Source organism: Leopardus geoffroyi, chromosome C2 (assembly GCF_018350155.1).
Source record: "Leopardus geoffroyi isolate Oge1 chromosome C2, O.geoffroyi_Oge1_pat1.0, whole genome shotgun sequence".
In the NCBI taxonomy this organism is placed as follows: Eukaryota; Metazoa; Chordata; class Mammalia; order Carnivora; family Felidae; genus Leopardus; species Leopardus geoffroyi.
The window spans coordinates 157,732,195-157,749,779 of NC_059333.1; the positions used below are offsets into that span (position 1 = coordinate 157,732,195).

The window sequence follows — 17,585 nt, forward strand, 5'->3', positions numbered from 1 at the left end:
CTTGAGCAGATCCAAATTCCTGCGGGTTGCTTGGCTTTTCTGACACACCGATCCTGGTTTTTCAGGATTTTGATGGCTCTATCCTTTGGTGAATTCTAGACTTTAATTCCAAGCAATCCTACCCGAAAAGAACCCCGGGCTCAACAGGGTGTTGTACTTGTGGACCCCTAGAACCGTTCACAGGGAGGAGGCCAAGTGGGGTGTGAGAATGGCCACTTCCACGCAGGGTGTGGCCCAGGAACGGTCGGTCACTCCGACCCAGTGACTTCTGTGAGCCCTCTGTGTTGTAACTTTATGAAGATTCAAAGCTTTCCGTTTATTTATGAGAAACTGACAAATTTCTCCTTAACGCTTTTTGATCTGTAGGTTTTTTCCCAAAGACCTAGAATTTCAAGCTAGAATGTACACTTATCATTAGCTAATTACTGACAAATTCATCTGATAGTGTTCGATTATCATCAGCTGCTTTGTCAAAGGTAATTACCTACTTCTTTGGGCCTGAAGAGAAAAACACTTTTGCTCTAATTTCCTCTAGGCGTCACAATAGTGAAGGCAGAATAGTTATTTTAGCCTCTCTTGAAAGCGTGCTGTGCAAAAGGACAAAGTCAAAGAATCACCCCCCCCCCCCCCCCCCCCCCCGCCCCAGAGCAGGGTCAGAGCATAAGGACAGGCTAACTCCAGATCCTTACTGTGACAACAGCAACACATTCACCCTTACAGAAACGCGGCTCAGGGGAGCAGAGAGGATCCCATCTGCCATGGCAACCACTCAGTGCCATCTTCTGGAACCTCCTGGAAGGGCCTCCAGAGAGCACCTGTGCCTGGCTGAGGGGGGCCTAGGGTTCCTGCTCCCCTGGGGCCGACCCGGCCTCCTCCGCCGCGTCTGAGCCCTCGCTGCTCAGAAACACGATGGAAACATCCAAAGAGATATTCGCAAATGCTTTCACTCACCATATTCAACTCATTTTCAAAACTTTGCGGGGGGGGGGGGGGAGGGCGTATTTAATTAAAACTGATTGTGACCACATTTTCACAGGCAGAGCTTTGAACACTGTGAGCTATTGCTGAAATCTCAGAGGCAAGAAAGGACCCACCATCCCCTGTTCGTTGTGAAGCTGAAACAAGAGTCATGTCGTAATGCTGGTAAGTTATCGGCACATGGGCAGCTGTCTCTGGCACGCGCGTCGTGGCCGAGGGAGCACTGGTTATTTATGATACCGAGGGTCTCACAGGATGAATCACGTGGCTCCCAGTTTACGACAGTCAAAATAGGCAGAATGCACTCTAAAGCCGGGTGTGCTGGAGTCTCTCCCCCAAGCAAACGCCTTCTTCGTCTCCCTCGTGGCTCTCAGAGGTATGCTGTATCCTTTGAGAAGGTTAAAGCTCGTTAGCTCTACAGCACAAAGCAGATGAAGTGAACACCACATGCCACTTGCCACGTTCCAAATTCTCTCCCCATCTTTGGGGATGCAGGCATTTTAAAGGATGGTGCCACTGATCACAGGACTGTCGTCTGAATGCTACGGGAGCCGCCCGGGGGATGCCCCCCCTCAGAGCGTGCCCCCCGAGTCTCCGCAGGGAGAGCTGCCCTGCAGCAATCCCAGAGGCCATCGCCTGCTCCGACACCTCAAGCTTAGCGACGGCGACACCGAGGCAGAGGTTACGAGACTTGCCCAAGCCTGCCTGGCTTCTCCGCGCTGGAGCACGTAAATTCTTGAGCACCGGGTAAGGTCCCTTGACCCGAAGGAGAGGGCCCACATGACCGCAGGTGTTCTAAGCCCAGACCTCATGCTTTCCTCCCGGCACTTCTCGGACTCCCAGGGGCAGGGCCTGTCTCGAAGGGTCCTCCAGAAGGCTAATGCTGCTGCCTCCCACCATGGTGCAGCCACGACCCTCTTTGGGAACACACGTGCACGTATGGGGTCACCAGTCAAGGGGCGCGAGCTCGCTGTTTCATGTACACCACCAGCAGCTAGGTACCAAGAGAACAGGCAGGCTCCCTCCTGGCTGTTCCAGGACGCAGGTAGGTAAACCACGATCACGCGTAGCACGAAGGATGACCGTGCTGCGGTGGAGACCCAGAAGCCTGAAAAGAGGAGGAGAATGTTTCCAGGGGAGACAAGTGGGCAGAGGGAAGGAGCCAGGAGAGGAGAGAGACGAGGAAGTGCGGAGGCAAAAGCACGAGCGGTGCCCTGGGAACCTGGTGCGCTTCTGTGTGGCTGCAGAGGAGGGCTGGCCGGGAGACGAGGCTGCAGAGGCAGCCACGGCGGGGGGCAGGGGAGGGGTGGGCAGAGAGAGGGAGACACAGAATCCGAAGGGGGCTCCAGGCTCCAAGCGGTCAGCACAGCGTCGGGCTCGAACTCAGGGACCTGAGCTGAAGTCGGACGCCCAAATGACTGAACCACCCAGGCGCCCCGACTGTTTTTTTTTGAGAGACAGTCACAGAGCGTGAGCGGGGGGGGATAGACTGGGGGGGTGGGAGACGCAGAATCCGAAGCAGGCTCCAGGCTCCGAGCTGTCAGCACAGAGCCCGACGCGGGGCTCGAACTCACAGACCGTGAGTGAGATCATGACCTGAGCCGAAGTCAGACGCTTAACTGACAGAGCCACCCAGGCGCCCCTAGAGTTCCGTTTGTACTGGGGACAGAAAGCTGTGGTGGTGGAAGGGCAAGTGGGAGGGACAGGGGAGCTGCAGGAGAGTCCCCGGACAGAGACGGTGCGAGACCCTAACAGATTCCTCGGCACATCCCTGACTAACGAGAAAGTTTCCCTAAACAAGTCCCGGTACCATTTACGATCCCACGTTAGGGACCTCAATTCCTAACCCTAGCAATGGAAACCTAAAAACACAGCGTGTTACCTTAATGAGAGGTTCTTGGTCACACACATTTCTCAGACAATGGAGAAGAATCTCAGTTCATCTAAAAACGGATTTATTTTATTTATTTTATTTTTTTTTTAATTTTTTTTTTCAACGTTTCTTTATTTTTGGGACAGAGAGAGACAGAGCATGAACGGGGGAGGGGCAGAGAGAGAGGGAGACACAGAATCGGAAACAGGCTCCAGGCTCTGAGCCATCAGCCCAGAGCCCGACGCGGGGCTCGAACTCACGGACCGCGAGATCGTGACCTGGCTGAAGTCGGACGCTTAACTGACTGCGCCACCCAGGCGCCCCTAAAAACGGATTTATTAAAACATAGTTCATCTATTAGTTATATCTCAGAGGCTTAAGCTACGTTCTTATACTCTGTAGAATGACAGTCTCTGTACTTTTTAAAGTACCAAATGAAAATAGAGACATAAGGGAAACCAGCAGGATATGCTGTGATTTTCAAAACGGGCTTGATTTTCAACTTAGTGCTTGCTCCTTTGAGGAATTCAAAGGTATAATTTAAGAGTCTGGCAACTGAAGAATTATAATCAGCACTTGCAACGTCACCAAATATATGGCCCTTCCAGATCTGCTCCTCCCACACCGCCCCGTGTCTTACTTACTGCCCTACTTAAGACGCACACAAGGCACACGAGACGTCTGCTGGATGAATGAGCGAAACCCGCGATCTGCAGTGGGCACCCTGTCCCGAGCCCGGGACTGGTCGCCCTCCTCGTGGCTTCTTCCCTCCACATTCTGGCTGAGGAGTCTAGGTACAAGACCAGTGCAAGACCTTTGCGCACCCAGCTATTTTCTGCCCAGTTGCAGCAGCTGTCCACTAATCTCCTCTTGCTTTGAGTTGCCTTCGCTATGACCTCTTCAACATCCCTGGTGAAGCTGCTCTGAACCACACATCGCCACCACCGCTGCCCAAACAGCCGACACCCACGGAACAGGAGCGGACACGCAGAGTCTGAGGAGCCACGGCCGTGGGGGGAGACAGCCACGCATCTGTATCTTTCAGAATCTTCCTTCCCAGATGTAAAATCCGGTTTGCGTTACGGATCGCTAATTACGGCAGGCAACCGGAGTGAATTGTACCGGGTAATTTGAATACACAACAAAAGAACCATTACAACAACCAAAAACGTTCAAAAGCATGTGCGTATTACATTACTGAATCGTGAGTAAGTAAGATAAAAACCAACTAACCCATCTAATTTGTACTTCACACTTGAGGTTAACGTTAACAAAATACCGGATTAAAAAAAAAAAACAAACGTATAAAGGCTGAATGTCTCTCAAGTGTTTTAAGGGGAGTTTTTATATTACATTTGAATATCATTCTCTTTTTTTCAGCATGTTATTCCTGAAGACCCATCTTCAAAAAGGAAAGCAGGAGGAGGAAGAGAGCGATTTGAGTCCTTCATTTGTGCTCAAGGAGAAGCTGGGGTTGTTTCTGCCATGCTAATTGCTTTGGCGATGCACAATAAGATGTATTACATTACATGAGATTATCTAGCTTTTTCCTCCCCATCCAACAGAAGCTGAGCGAAAGGTAAAACAAAGGGCGTGAGAACAGTACACAAGTTGTTCTTAACTGTATTTTACTACGAAGTTACTGCAAAAAGACTTTTTCTCTAAGTAATTTTACATATGTCCCATGACTGTCATTTAAAGAAATAATTTTACGAAATATTCAACTCTTCTTGCTGTGCTCATGTCTGATTCTGCAGGGCAAGGGTATTTGCATCCTGTTACCTGGCTTGTAATGGAACCTTTCATGATGACAATATTGTGAGTCTTTCTCTATTCATATTTTCTTAAAAAGAAAGAAGGAAGGAAGGAAGGAAGGAAGGAAGGAAGGAAGGAAGGAAGGAAAGAGAAGAGAAGAAAAGAGAAAGACATCCCAAGCCTGCAGCACGCTAAACTACTCTGATGCGCTCTTGGACCCATATGAAAACCCTGATGTGCCTGCTCAAGCAGGGTGCCATTTATGTAACGGCAAGAAGGTAATGTCCCCAAACCCATTCCGTCCCACTTACCTCATCTAACTGAACACTCGGAAAATTCACGCTCGCCCACCGCACATACTTTGAATACAACAGTGCTGTATTAGGGAAAGAGAGGTTTTCTGTGAACACTTCCAGGTAGAGACTTGACTCCTCGTGGTCTGAAGAGTAACTTCTCTCCGATGGCTCTCCGACGTAGGACGCCGTCCTGTTAACACGGCACACAGAAGCTGACGCCTCTCTCACCGGGTTACCGGATGAAAAGTCCCATAACGTCAGCAGGACGAGGTCCTTCGGCTGGCATGTGTCCATTTTCGCGTGTGTGCACTGGCCAAATTATTCTTCCAACGACTATGTCTATCGCCCAAGGCAACAGGTGTTTAGATGGTCTAGTCCACGTGAACGCAGCGACCCTGCAGGGTGGGGGGGTTTGGAACCCTGGACAGCGTGGCGGAGATGCCAATCTGACTTCACCGCAAAGTGGAGAGAGGCGACGCCCGCTCTGGGGCCACGCGTAATACCACCTTCAGCCCGGGGACATTCCTGTCAGGGAGACTCGCCCTCCCATTTTAACTGTTCTCCCTCAAAAGCAGATCACACTGATTCTGACGATGGTCTCACAGCTGTGAGAGTCTAAATGCAAGTGGAAACTCGACGAAGGCGGATTGAGTGCGATTTAATCCTCTGGAGGCCCGGGAGGATATTAGAGAAGGGGAGCTTAATTTTGAAAAGACATTGTATTTTTCTTTGGTTCTCTGCTCCCTCGTCAGATCGGTGGAAATGAACTCGAAGTGTCTTGCAGAGCCGGCTGGCGACAGTGCTTCCGCAGGGCCCCGTTTGTGCTTTCTCTGGAGGGATGCCACCGTCACAGTGCTCAGAACAGTGGAAAATTTGTATTTTCGCTGCAAACAAGCAGATGGTTTCAAGTCTAATGGAGGACCATTTGAAGATGCCTGAGTCTGTATTTTGCAGCTCAGGAACAACGGTGTCTGGCGTATTGTTTCCCAGAAAAATCAACTTCAAGGGGATCAGCCACGTGCTAACCAACCATTTCTTCCTGAGACTGCCACCGCGTTAAGACATAATTAACTCACGAGAACCTAAGTTTTTTCTTCTCTCTACAGTTAACCTGATTGATTGGCGCACGCTGTGTCTGTCGGCAGGACAGGCCCGAGTTCCAGAGAGGAAAGATGTACGTACGTATTTTAACAAACGATTCTACAAGACAGGGGTATCTGGACTGTCACAAGCATTCCTGGAATTAGGGATGAAGGACAGCCAGGTCCTATAGCCAAATGTGAATGGAAATCGAACCCGCTCGGCCCCCCCCACAACGACGACAGCTCATTACCACTCAGCCACCCCCTGGCCGAGTGTGTGCGGTCTGAACGGGGATCTGAGGGAGCCTCGGGGGGTGGGTGACACACAGCTTCCCACTGGGGGCAGATCGGAAATGCTGATGCAGTTGTTTTAAGAGAATATGGAAAAGGAGGCAAGCAGAGGTGACTGTCGAGATGCCTGGTGGTCCCCACCGTCCCAGGCAGGACACCGGCGATGGCTGAGAACACAGCCGACGCCCAGGCGCTGGACTGGCTCTTGGGAGCATCACCCTACTTCCTGTGGTTACTGTCCCCATTCCAGAGGGCGCTCCAGCATCACTGAGTCAGCGGCTTATCTCAAAACTAGCGCTGTCTAGACCTCAGGGCCTCTGTCACAGACTCTTTTTGACCAAGTGAAAGAGACCACACAAACGGCAAACAATGGTCTTTATTCCCTGCCTTGTTGAAACAACAAAAATTATGTGCACTTTGATCTCAAGCAAAAGCTCTACTACGGCAGGGCCACGAACAAAGCTGCACTCAGGATCTGGCAGGAGGCAGCTTCTGTTAGGGCTCTCGACTGTTCAGCCTTTTCTTTCCTGTTTCTCCCACCCTACTTTGTACTTTCCTCAGCCCAAGCCTGGAGAGAGGCTTCTGGAGAGGAGGGACAGAGAGTGTTCTCCTCCCTAGGATGCATGCACTTCTTGGTTCCAGGTGAGACAGCCCCTCGTGTGCCATCTGGTATGGCAACGTTCAGAGGCGAGTTAATTATGACCATCGAAGGGGTGGGCCATTTTCTTCAGGGGACAGCGAGTTAAGTTGGCCTCAGGCTGCATCTCTGACAGCGGCATCTGAATGAGGTCCATTCCAACCTCTGCTCTTACAAGGAAAGCAGCCCGCACATCTCCCAGGCCCCACAGGGGTCAGCCGCACTGGAGGGTGCCAGCACGGGCCACGCGGAGAGGAGATGAGCCCCTCAACCCCAAGCCCCCCACTAAGAGAGGGCAGTCTTCACGAGGGCTGTCACCCTTATCCTTGACACACAGCTTCCCAAGCAGGAATGCTGGCCAAGAGCACAGGCCACGAGTCTGTGGCCATCCCGGGGGAGGGGTTGAGACCAGGGGTGCATGAATGAGCATCTGCAACGATCCACAGGAGAGAAAGCAGGATAGTTTGCTAAAAGGAAATGAAGCGGAGAGAGAGGGGGGGAGAGAGAGAGAGAGAGAGAGAGAGCGAGCGTGCACGCAAATAGTAACCCAAACATGAAGAATGAAGGGTTAAAAGGAGGGCGGCGTATGGATAACATAAAATGCAAAGAATGGCCACTCTGGGCACGTAGGCCTTTTGCTTTCTTGAAAACCAGGAAAAAAGAAGAGACAGAGATGGGGAGATTGGGGGGGGGGGCGGAAGAAACGAAAACGGTGACTGACCTACGCACACAGATTCTACAGAATCCTACCCTGCAGCTCTGTCCTACCACGTTGATCTCGCACCACTATTCCTACTAGAAACTCTAAGCTCTCCTTTATTTCAAGCCCACGACGCGTGAATGTCGCCACTGAGAGAGCAAGTACCCAGCGGAGCCCCGCTGTAATTTCTGTTTTGTTTTTTTTTTTTTTAATTTTTTTTTCAACGTTTATTTATTTTGGGGACAGAGAGAGACAGAGCATGAACGGGGGAGGGGCAGAGAGAGAGGGAGACACAGAATCCGAAACAGGCTCCAGGCTCCAAGCCGTCAGCCCAGAGCCCGACGCGGGGCTCGAACTCACGGACCGCGAGATCGTGACCTGGCTGAAGTCGGACGCTTAACCGACTGCGCCACCCAGGCGCCCCGCCCGCTGTAATTTCTGAAAGCAGCCCACTGCCCGGGGAGGTGACCCCAGTTTTCATTTCCAGAAATTCACTTGAAGTCCAGATGAGTTTTGGCTGACTCGCATTTCAAAATGACCTGTTTTGGGTTAACGTACAGCTGGAGAGTAACCGTTTTGAAGGAACCACAGAGCTTGGGCAGGGTGGGGTGGTGGGGGTGGTGGGGGGGGGGGTGGGATCTGAGACAGCTCACGGCCAGAAAGTAGGTAAATGTCCAAAGCAGGCAGTTCCTTCTCTTTTGCAAGGTCTCCAAGGATGGCGTATGAAACCCATCCATTTCCAAGGGTGGAGTATTAAAAAGGAGTCTTTTGTCTCCCGGTGGTCAAGCTCTCCATTGCACTCAGCAGAGAATTCTGTCATCCATACCCATCTGCTCTATGGTGGAAAACGGTGGACAAGCAATAGACTCAGACTCGGCTGCCGGCCTGGACCCGACTGCTTGCTTACCCCGTGTGGTTATTCCTGTCATTACGCCCATTTCACAGAAGAAGAAACTGAGGCCCATAGATGTTTGGTAACGTGCCCAGGGTTCCTCAGCAGTGAAGCTGGGATTCCCGAGACATGTATACCTGACCTCAAAAGCCATGTAACACCCAGGGCATGAAACCACCCATTCTGCTCCTGGCATATTTGATACCCTTCAGGGAACCAAAATGCTTCACTTGGGGCCAATGTTTTGGCACGCACATAGACATGACAATTCCTTAGCGAGTTTCTGGGTGGTAACTGTTTAATCACACGTCATTTTCACAGAAATGATTTGTGCACAGCTATCCTGAATAAAGGTTAAATAACCCAGACCGATGTCTTTGGAAATGGTTTTCTACAACTTACATTAAAAAAAAAAAAAAAAGAAAAAGCGAACTCATTAGTCCAAGAAGTCAAAAAAAGCAACCTGGTTTTATTCTGCTTCTAATCAAAACAATATTTATCACATGGGAAAGGAGAGGCGTTGGTGCTGTGTTTCCCAGACATTTGGCAGTTCCTTTCCTCTCGTGCCTGTGACTAAAACCAGACTCGAAAATTAAAAATATGCCTCTCATTTTTTTTTTTCGAGACAATTCAAACAAAAGAGCCTGCAAATCTACCCACACGAACACTGCTTTAAGCAGCTTGAATGAAGAACCGGAGAGAATCTTGAGATCCATTTACTTTCCAAATAACAAAGAGATTTTTTTTCCTCCAGCTTGGTTTGGGGGAGGGGGCGGGGAGGTCAAGAATTTCAAGTTACAGCCCTGGTAACATGGTTACCTGGCAGACAGTAACTGCTTTGTATACTCTATCTGAAAGGACAGCCACCAATAAACAAAATAAAAACTCAAAAATTTATGAGAAAAAAATTCATTTCCTTCCAACCACATGTTCAGGAGAGGAGAACACAACACTAAACAGATTTTTGGAAGGAAAAAGGAACGAGGAGGGGATGTACTTTAGAACTGAATTTCATCATCCAATGACACTTCACCAGGTCTGCTATTCTGCTCTTTGTTCTCCCACCACTGTCTTCACCTATTCGCATCATCTTCTCTCATTTGTAAATGGCGTCACCGAAGACATCTGGTTAAATGCATGAGATATTCAAAATCCACCACTGAACCTTAGTTCACGGTCTTCCTGGGGAACTACGGGAGCAGAACAATCCAGACTCATTCTCTGATTCCAGGGGGGAGGTGAGAACATACAGTCGATGCAATGTATCAGAAGACAAGTTATCTCAAATATCCACGTCACGGACCTAACGATCAATGTATTAAGTTATTTACATTGCCAATTAAAACCCTTTCAGGGTAATTTCTAATTTCAGAGGGATTTTAAAGCGAAGTTAAACTCATTTTAGAACCTACTATGTGCCAACCCACTGTGTCTTCACAAAGTGAACTGTATTCTATTTAATGTCAAATCCTGTTTGTCCTGAAGCATCAGAGAAGTAGTATAGGAAGGAAGCAAGAACACTGAACCCAGCACCTTTATTTGACCATTTAAACTTTCAGAGTCTCTGTCTTCTCACCTATGTAATCCTGGAGTGACACCTGCCAGGCCGTTCCTCAGAGGCTATGTAAGAATTACTTAAGATAACGGATTTGCGGGGCGCCTGGGTGGCTCAGTCGGTTGGGCGTCTGACTTTGGCTCAGGTCATGGTCTCCCACTTTGTGAGTTTGAGCCCCACATTGGGCTCTGTGCTGACAGCTCAGAGCCTGGAGCCTGCTTCGGATTCTGTGTCTCCTCTCTCTGCTCCTCTCCCACTCGTGCTCTCTCTCTCTCAAAAATAAATAAACATTAAAGAAATTCTTTTTGGGGCGCCTGGGTGGCGCAGTCGGTTAAGCGTCCGACTTCAGCCAGGTCACGATCTCGCGGTCCGTGAGTTCGAGCCCCGCGTCGGGCTCTGGGCTGATGGCTCAGAGCCTGGAGCCTGTTTCCGATTCTGTGTCTCCCTCTCTCTCTGCCCCTCCCCCGTTCATGCTCTGTCTCTCTCTGTCCCAAAAATAAATAAACGTTGAAAAAAAAAATAAAAAAAAAAAAAGAAATTCTTTTTAAAAAAAGATAATGGATTTGCGGGTGCTCTGGTGGCAGCAGCATTCAATACGAATGTGAACAGTTAGCACTGTTCTATCCCAGGCCACATGCAGGTAGGACTCTGGGTCTCTGAGCAAAGGCTCCATCCCCCAGGAATGACCAACTCTACAGTCCATACTATAAAGAGCTAGGAAGAGGTACAACGGTCTCCAGGATGGCTCAACAAGAACGATGGTATCGAGGTCCAAAGAACTATCTTGAATGTTAAGTTGGAGGGACTCAGGTGGTAAAGAATTGAGGGGAAACTTGGGCAAACAGCCAAATCTATACTGGTTGCTATTTATGCAGAAAGAGGAAGCCGAGAGAACACAGGACTTCAGAGCCAGAGAGCGGGTATGCAGCACGGGCTTTGTGGTTTTGTGATGGGCTGATTGCAGACAAATCACTTACCAGGTTTTTTCTTTTAACTTATTACACACAAGTGGAGAGGCCAGTGTCACGTATCCCCATATCTACCTACCGCTTAGCCTCAACAATTAGCACCTCATAGTCAAACTGGGTTCATCTGTCCCCAGCCTCCTCTCCTGGATTATTGGTACATTAGTTACCTATTACTGTGTTAACAAATTACTCCGAAATTGAGTGGCTTAAAACAACATGCAGTCATTCTCCTTCCTTCTGTAGGTCAGGAATTTGGAAGCAGCCGGGTGGTTGTGGCTCAGGGCCTCCATGATTGTGCAGTCAGGAAGCAGGCGCTGCAGTCATCTGAGCGACCGACTGAGGCTAAGAGCTGGGGATGACAGATCATGGTGCACAGGCCATATCTGGCCCACTGCCTGTGTTTATAAATAAACTTCTGTTGGGATACAGTCTATTCCTTTCATTCACGTATTACCCGTGGCTGCCTTTGCACTACAACAGCAGAACTCAGTAGTTTTGATAGAGCCTGTATGGCCTATACATCTTAAATATTTACTACCTGATTCTTTACAGAAAATGTTTGCCCACGCTTGGACTAGAGAATCTGTTTCCAAGATGGTTCACTCACTTGGTTGTTCCTAGTCATCTGAGGCTCTCCACTGGCTGCTTGGGTATTGGTTCACAACCTTGGGGGTTCTTCAGGTGAAACCTGAAACTGGCCCCCACACATAAAGGGCAAGCAGAGCCTGCAAAAAGAGGCAGACCTGGAGTGGTCTCCAGGTAGGCAGCAGGGCAATTGCATGCGAGGTGTGTCTTGGGTGACCACAAGACGAGTAGATCTCCATACGTGCCCACCAGAATCTTAAAATTTATATAGAGATCTTAGGGGGATTCGGTCATATATACAGTCCAGATGGTCTCAACAACTATTCTTTCAAGGCTGTGTCTCCAAAATGGCTCCTGGGGTTGGAGTAGTGGTTAGAACGGACATTCCAAGGACAGGGGAGGAGCCTCTGACTGCCCAGGGTCCAGGTCTTGGGTCAACCAGCCACCACATCCTCTTGACCTCCTCCAACATTGAGTGTCCTCACAACATGGCAGCTAGTTTCCTAAGAGCAAATGATCCAAGAGGAAGAAGAAGACAGAAGCTATATATAGACATACATATATATAGCTTCTGTCTTCTTCTAGGTCATTACAAATTACATATATATATATATATATATTTATATATATATATGTAGACACACACACACATATATATAAGCTATATATATGTGTGTGTGTACGTATATATACATATATATATATATATGCTATTTATGTATATATATATATATACATTAAGCTAGGTCATTAAAAATTTATAACTATATATAAATAAATTTGTAGTGACCTAGCTTCAGAAGAGACTTAACACTATTCTGTAGTATCCTACTGGGATGGGACTTCAAATGGGTGTACACAGTAGAGAGGCAGGGAACATTGGGGCCCATCTTGCAAGCTAACAACCACAGTTAATGACCCTTTCCTTAATCTGTAAAATCAGGGTTTGGGACAGGATTGAGAATTTTTCCTCTAACATTGGACAATTACATGATATAGGGAATTCCTGATAATTCATATTTTTGTGTTTTGGTCACAGAATGCACTTAATACTTGCTGAATTTTAATATCTGTATTTTAATTATGACTCATGTATGAATTCAGTGTAATTTACTATTTATGTTCTTAGAGCCATTATTAATGTAGAATGATTATTTTCCTTTAATTAGGTAGTATTTCAAAAAGTTCCTAAACCAAACATTTCTTGTTCTCTGTATTCTATTCTCAGGACACAGGGGCAAATCTGTGTTGTTCTTAAGGATTTACTTTAATGTCTAAATTTTCTAGTCTATCAATCACTGAATTTTCAGCCCAATCTCTTAGGTTTACATTCACTGCATGATATAATATTCAATCATATCCCTGAGGTTCTGTGGCAATAGAAATCAATGGAAAATAATACCATTTATTATATTAAATATTTTCTACTTTAGCAATTTACTAGTAATTAAAAACAAAAGTTAAAAAGTCTATGGTTTCCTGACATAGTAAATACTCAATAATGGTTTCCTGAATCCCAAATATAACATGCAGAAGATAATTTCAAAGTCAAAAGACTAGAATTTAGTAACAGAAAAAGGCACAAAGAGCTGGGGCTTTGACCCTAGTGATGTTCATTTAATTACGGACTCACCTACTCAGCAAATACAAAATCTGTGTCTGGTGTAATCCTGTCCCTAAGAAGCTTCTCGTCTGGTGGTCACGGACAAATATCTTTGATCTTAGTGAGCCGACAATATAGTCTTTAATATCCTAGAGTATTTGGTTAAAAAATAAGTAAACAGACGCATTCATAACAGCCCGGGCATTTTCCTAGAAAAGGAAGGCCTGCTTTCACACATGCTGGGCCTCAAGGCAACATCACTATTATTCTAGTACAGAAGCTGAGGTTGGAACTCTTAGAACTTTTACTATCTTGCCAGAATATACATTTTTTCTCTTTTAAAACATATAGTTTTTATGGGCGAAAGAGGTGACAGGGATTGAGAGCACACTTGTCATGATGGGCACCGAGTAACACAGAGAACTGTCGAATCACTTCACTGTGCACCTGAAACGAACACTGTATACGATTATACCAGAAATAAAAAATATACACGTGGTTGTAAGCATTCTGAAATCTCTAAAGTAATGTGCTGTAAGGTGAACTTTTTTCTTTACAAATGCCGACACATTTTGATGACGAACGTGAGCCAGGTCCAAAGCACAGGGTGTCACCTGGGCAGCACGGTGAACTCGAGGCCGTTCCACGTGGAACAGAACTGTCCTCTCAGGCTTCCTCTGCCCACGGTGCTTCCAGTTTACCTACATGTTGGCTAGGAAAACGCTACATTTTATTCTGTTTCCTGGCCTGTTCGGTAATTCCCCAAGTAAAAATAGATCTGGTTCTCATTTGGCTAGATTTCTTACATCTGGGGAAAAAACTAAGAGCTACAATTTAAAATTTTGCTTAGAAAACCAGGGGAATGAGATGAGTAACAAATTCCAACCCTGTTTACTAGAGAAGACAAAAATGATCAGAGGCTTTCTGGAGCTTTAGTGGAGCATCTTATTTCAACGTCTATACGGCTCTGTGTACCTTACAGCACGCTTCTCCAGTGAGAACAGAAAATGCAGGGGAAAAATGTCTACACATCCGTGGTAAGAAGAAGGTTGTTCTAGAGTCTAGATACTTCTCGCAAAGTAAAAACGACTTTAGAATTCTGTCTGGCTTGATTTGGGTTTATTTTACCATCTTTTGGGAGCCACCTTGTCGCTGATATCAAGCACGGTCTTTTTGGGGGGAAAAGCACAGAACTTGGGCTTCATTAGGGCTCGGTATGGGGAGCTGAGGAAGTGCTCGGACCCGATTCCTCGGAGTGCACTCTCTACCTAGTGATCCCAGAAAGGCATATGACCCAGCTGTTTCCATTTTCGCCAGCGGACCTATTTTAAGGCTCCTCTTTTCTTGTCCGAGGACGTCACTTGTCATTTACTTAATATATTAGCTTCTCAACTACGTGGGAGTCAACAAACACAGTTTGAGGGGGCCGAGATGTGTTCAGAGTCCACTGGGCGTCAGGCCCTGTGCCGGAGGAGGGAGCGCAGGGGTGAAGAGCCGCCTGGCCGGGTGCGGCGCGGGGGGGGGGGGGGGGGGAGGCACAGAGGTGGGTCCCGGGACCCCCCTGTGCCACGCGCCGCGGGGCGCTCCCCCGTGAAGCTGAGGGCGGAGGGAGGTGTGCGGCGGCTGGCTGCCAGGAAGCAGGGCGCGTGGGGACTGTCAACAGCGCACCTGTTAGTCCCTCCACTACGGCTGCTGCCCAGCTGCGTGCGGGCCGTGAAAACGGGGAGTCGCGACGCGTCACCTAAACCGGTTTCACGGCACCAGTTTCCCAGAATTCCTTCCCGGCTGGCCCGGCGACACAGGGCCCCCGAGCTCGAGGGGGTCCCTGCCCTGCTTCGCCACCCTCGTCTCTCCCTCCCCCCCCCCCCCCCCAACACACACACACACACGCTGTGTCTCACCGGAGCCTCGCTCTGACCACGCGCGGTGGGCACCACCTCCCAGGGCCTTGCTGTGTTGGGGAGATGACAACACAGGAGGAGGGGAGAGGTCAGCTCGGAGGGGCCACCCCAGCTCTCGAGGCCCCGTAGCCCGCGAGGCCGGCACCCGGCGTGGGGCCCTGGGAGATGGGCCGTCTGTCCTTGAGGACTGAGGCCGCGTCCGGCACCCACGGCCAGTGCCTTTCTCGGAAGCCGGTTCTTTCTCCGGGCTCCTTTCCTCCTGACCCGCACGCTGGGACACCAGCCCGTGACTACACATTCAACAGTCCGGCGAAACTCGCGCTTAAAAGCCAGGTTTACCTACCCCGACTCGAGAGCACGGAGGCAGGGCAAGGGAAGTTCAGAGATGACTGCTAGGTGCCAGAAAGGGTTTAAACATACTTCCCTCTAGGAAACAGAGACGGGACTTGAGGCCGCTGGCCCAGGCAAGGGTCCCACACCGGATTCGAGGTCCTCGAGGGCCATACTTAGCATCGTGGGCTCCTCTTAGAAGTCTTTATCTTGTTCTGACTGATTTCGGAGGCTGTCATCTTTCTGAAAAGCTGCGTCTGGGCCCAGCGCCCTGGCTTCTGTGGCTGGTTGGCCCTGGGACGCCCGGCTGCCCGGAGGCCGGTTGAAGTGGGAGCTGTTCTGAGGACGCGGGGTCCTCGTGCTCTAGGACGCTGAGTGGCTCCTTCCTATTTTTAACTAAATCTCAAAATTACCGAGAACTGAGCACGTCAATTTGAAAAGAAACAAAAGGGCGTCGCGAGGATGATATTTACTCTCTGGAATTCTCGCAAAGGTCTTACCGACTGGAACCTGACTCTCTGAGAATTCTGTCTGCAGAGCAAACCATTTCATTTTCTCCAGTTTGCCTCTCACCTTCACGTACATCTGACCCGCCTGTGTACTTAGAAATGCCACAGTTTCCTATCTGACCCCCACGAAGGACCTGCCCTCAGTACCTCTCCTTTCCCCGGTCCCCTCCCACCACGGCTAAGAGGAACAGCTACCATGCACAGAGCACGTCTCCAAATGGCTTCGGGGCTCCTGCAGTAGAACAGCGCTGGGCAAGTGGCAGATTTCTGGGCCTTCGCACAGAGCACGCAACCAGCTCTTCGTTTCATAAAACAAAACACTGAGGCGCAAAGAGGCCATCTGCCTCGTTTATGGTGGCAGACCCTGGCCCAGACCCTGCTAGCTCTTGGCACTCCCCTGGACATGCTTGGGATCCATCTATCTTTGCTGGGGATTCCGGATTGGGGGGGGGGCACTAAAGCAATAGGAGGGGTTTTTTACATGTAGGCGCCTGGGCCCCACCTTAGATCTAGGGAATCAGACTCTTTAGGTGTGGGGCCCAGGCACACGTGTCTTTATCTAAACTTCTCCATTCAAGATGCACTGCCCAATTTAAGAACGGACCTAAATTTCTCAGTCACGTTTTGTCCGTAGAATGAGAACCTGAATTGAAAAGTAGTGATTCAAATGTAAATTAAACATAAAATACTAATTATTCAAAAGTAATAATTTCTGTTGACAATTTTACCGTCGATTTCTGGTCCCTTAACAGTGAAAGAGCCCAGGGATGGGCTAGGTAGGCATTAATGAGATTTATTCCAAAATACGCCTTCAATAACTCCAGTTTTGACCTGGGGCCCTCTGACTGACCGGAGGACACAGCAGAAGCCCTCTCTGCCTCTGATGTGCGGGCAGAGCCCCGTGAGTTGGGCTCTACGTATTCACAGGGCAGATAGTTAAATGTCAGTTGAAAGAAAGAGAAGACAAATTCTACATCCGAGAAATGTCCATAGTTCAGCGAGTAAACTGAAGACGTGCCAGTTCATCTGAGTTTCTGAAAAGCATTAAACGGGCGACCTTTCCCATCTAGGACCTTCCGGGCTTCTCGGGACCTCTGCACAGTGAGGCTCAACAGGCAACGTAACACAAATGTCCGTCTCAACTGACAGAAGCGTGAACCTGTGTGGCCCGTGGTGCAGTGGTGACCACACCACGAAGCCCGGGCCGGCACTAGGGGGGACAGGAGAGGGGCAGCTGCCACAGGCTCCACCGTCCAGCCTCCGTCCCAGGTCAGATTTTCAGATCGTGATTTCAACACGGTATAGTGGAGAGAGGAACGCTTCTACTTGGTTTGTGGTTCCAGGCCCCAAGGAACCCCGAGCACAGCACTCACCACCCCTGTCCACTCGATGGACCGGAGACATCTGAGCCGCACACACGTGAATTTAAGATCATCTCTAGTGCGAGCTGGCTAGGAATGTCCTGTTTTAAGGCATTTGGGAGATATGCGGAGTCAAAACCTGTAGGACATTTCTGTCCCTCCAGAACCTTAATAGCAAAATCAGCACCAAAATCACGTTTTCTTAGAAGGTGATATTAATCACAGAATCACATCTATGGCTTAAGAAAAAAGCCCAAAGGGACTTAAAA

The 17,585-nt window shown here is 48.9% G+C and overlaps 1 protein-coding gene across 10 annotated transcripts in view; it reads right to left on the reverse strand.

Moving 5' to 3' along the window:
* ANO10 (anoctamin 10) overlaps positions 1 to 17,585 on the reverse strand; it is a 288,539-nt gene that overhangs the window by 44,519 nt on the left and 226,435 nt on the right. For 3 of the 10 annotated variants that reach the window (XM_045436770.1, XM_045436768.1, XM_045436769.1), the window contains one exon: positions 8,044 to 8,432. The exons of 5 other annotated variants lie outside the window; for them this stretch is intronic. In XM_045436770.1, coding sequence (XP_045292726.1) covers positions 8,262 to 8,432 — 171 coding nt within the window. In that variant the 3' untranslated portion in view covers positions 8,044 to 8,261. Of the gene's footprint in view, positions 1 to 8,043; positions 8,433 to 8,944; positions 9,695 to 11,879; positions 12,116 to 13,245; positions 13,365 to 17,585 lie in introns of those variants that run through there. 2 more of the 10 variants (XM_045436771.1, XM_045436778.1) reach the window with 2 other exon arrangements.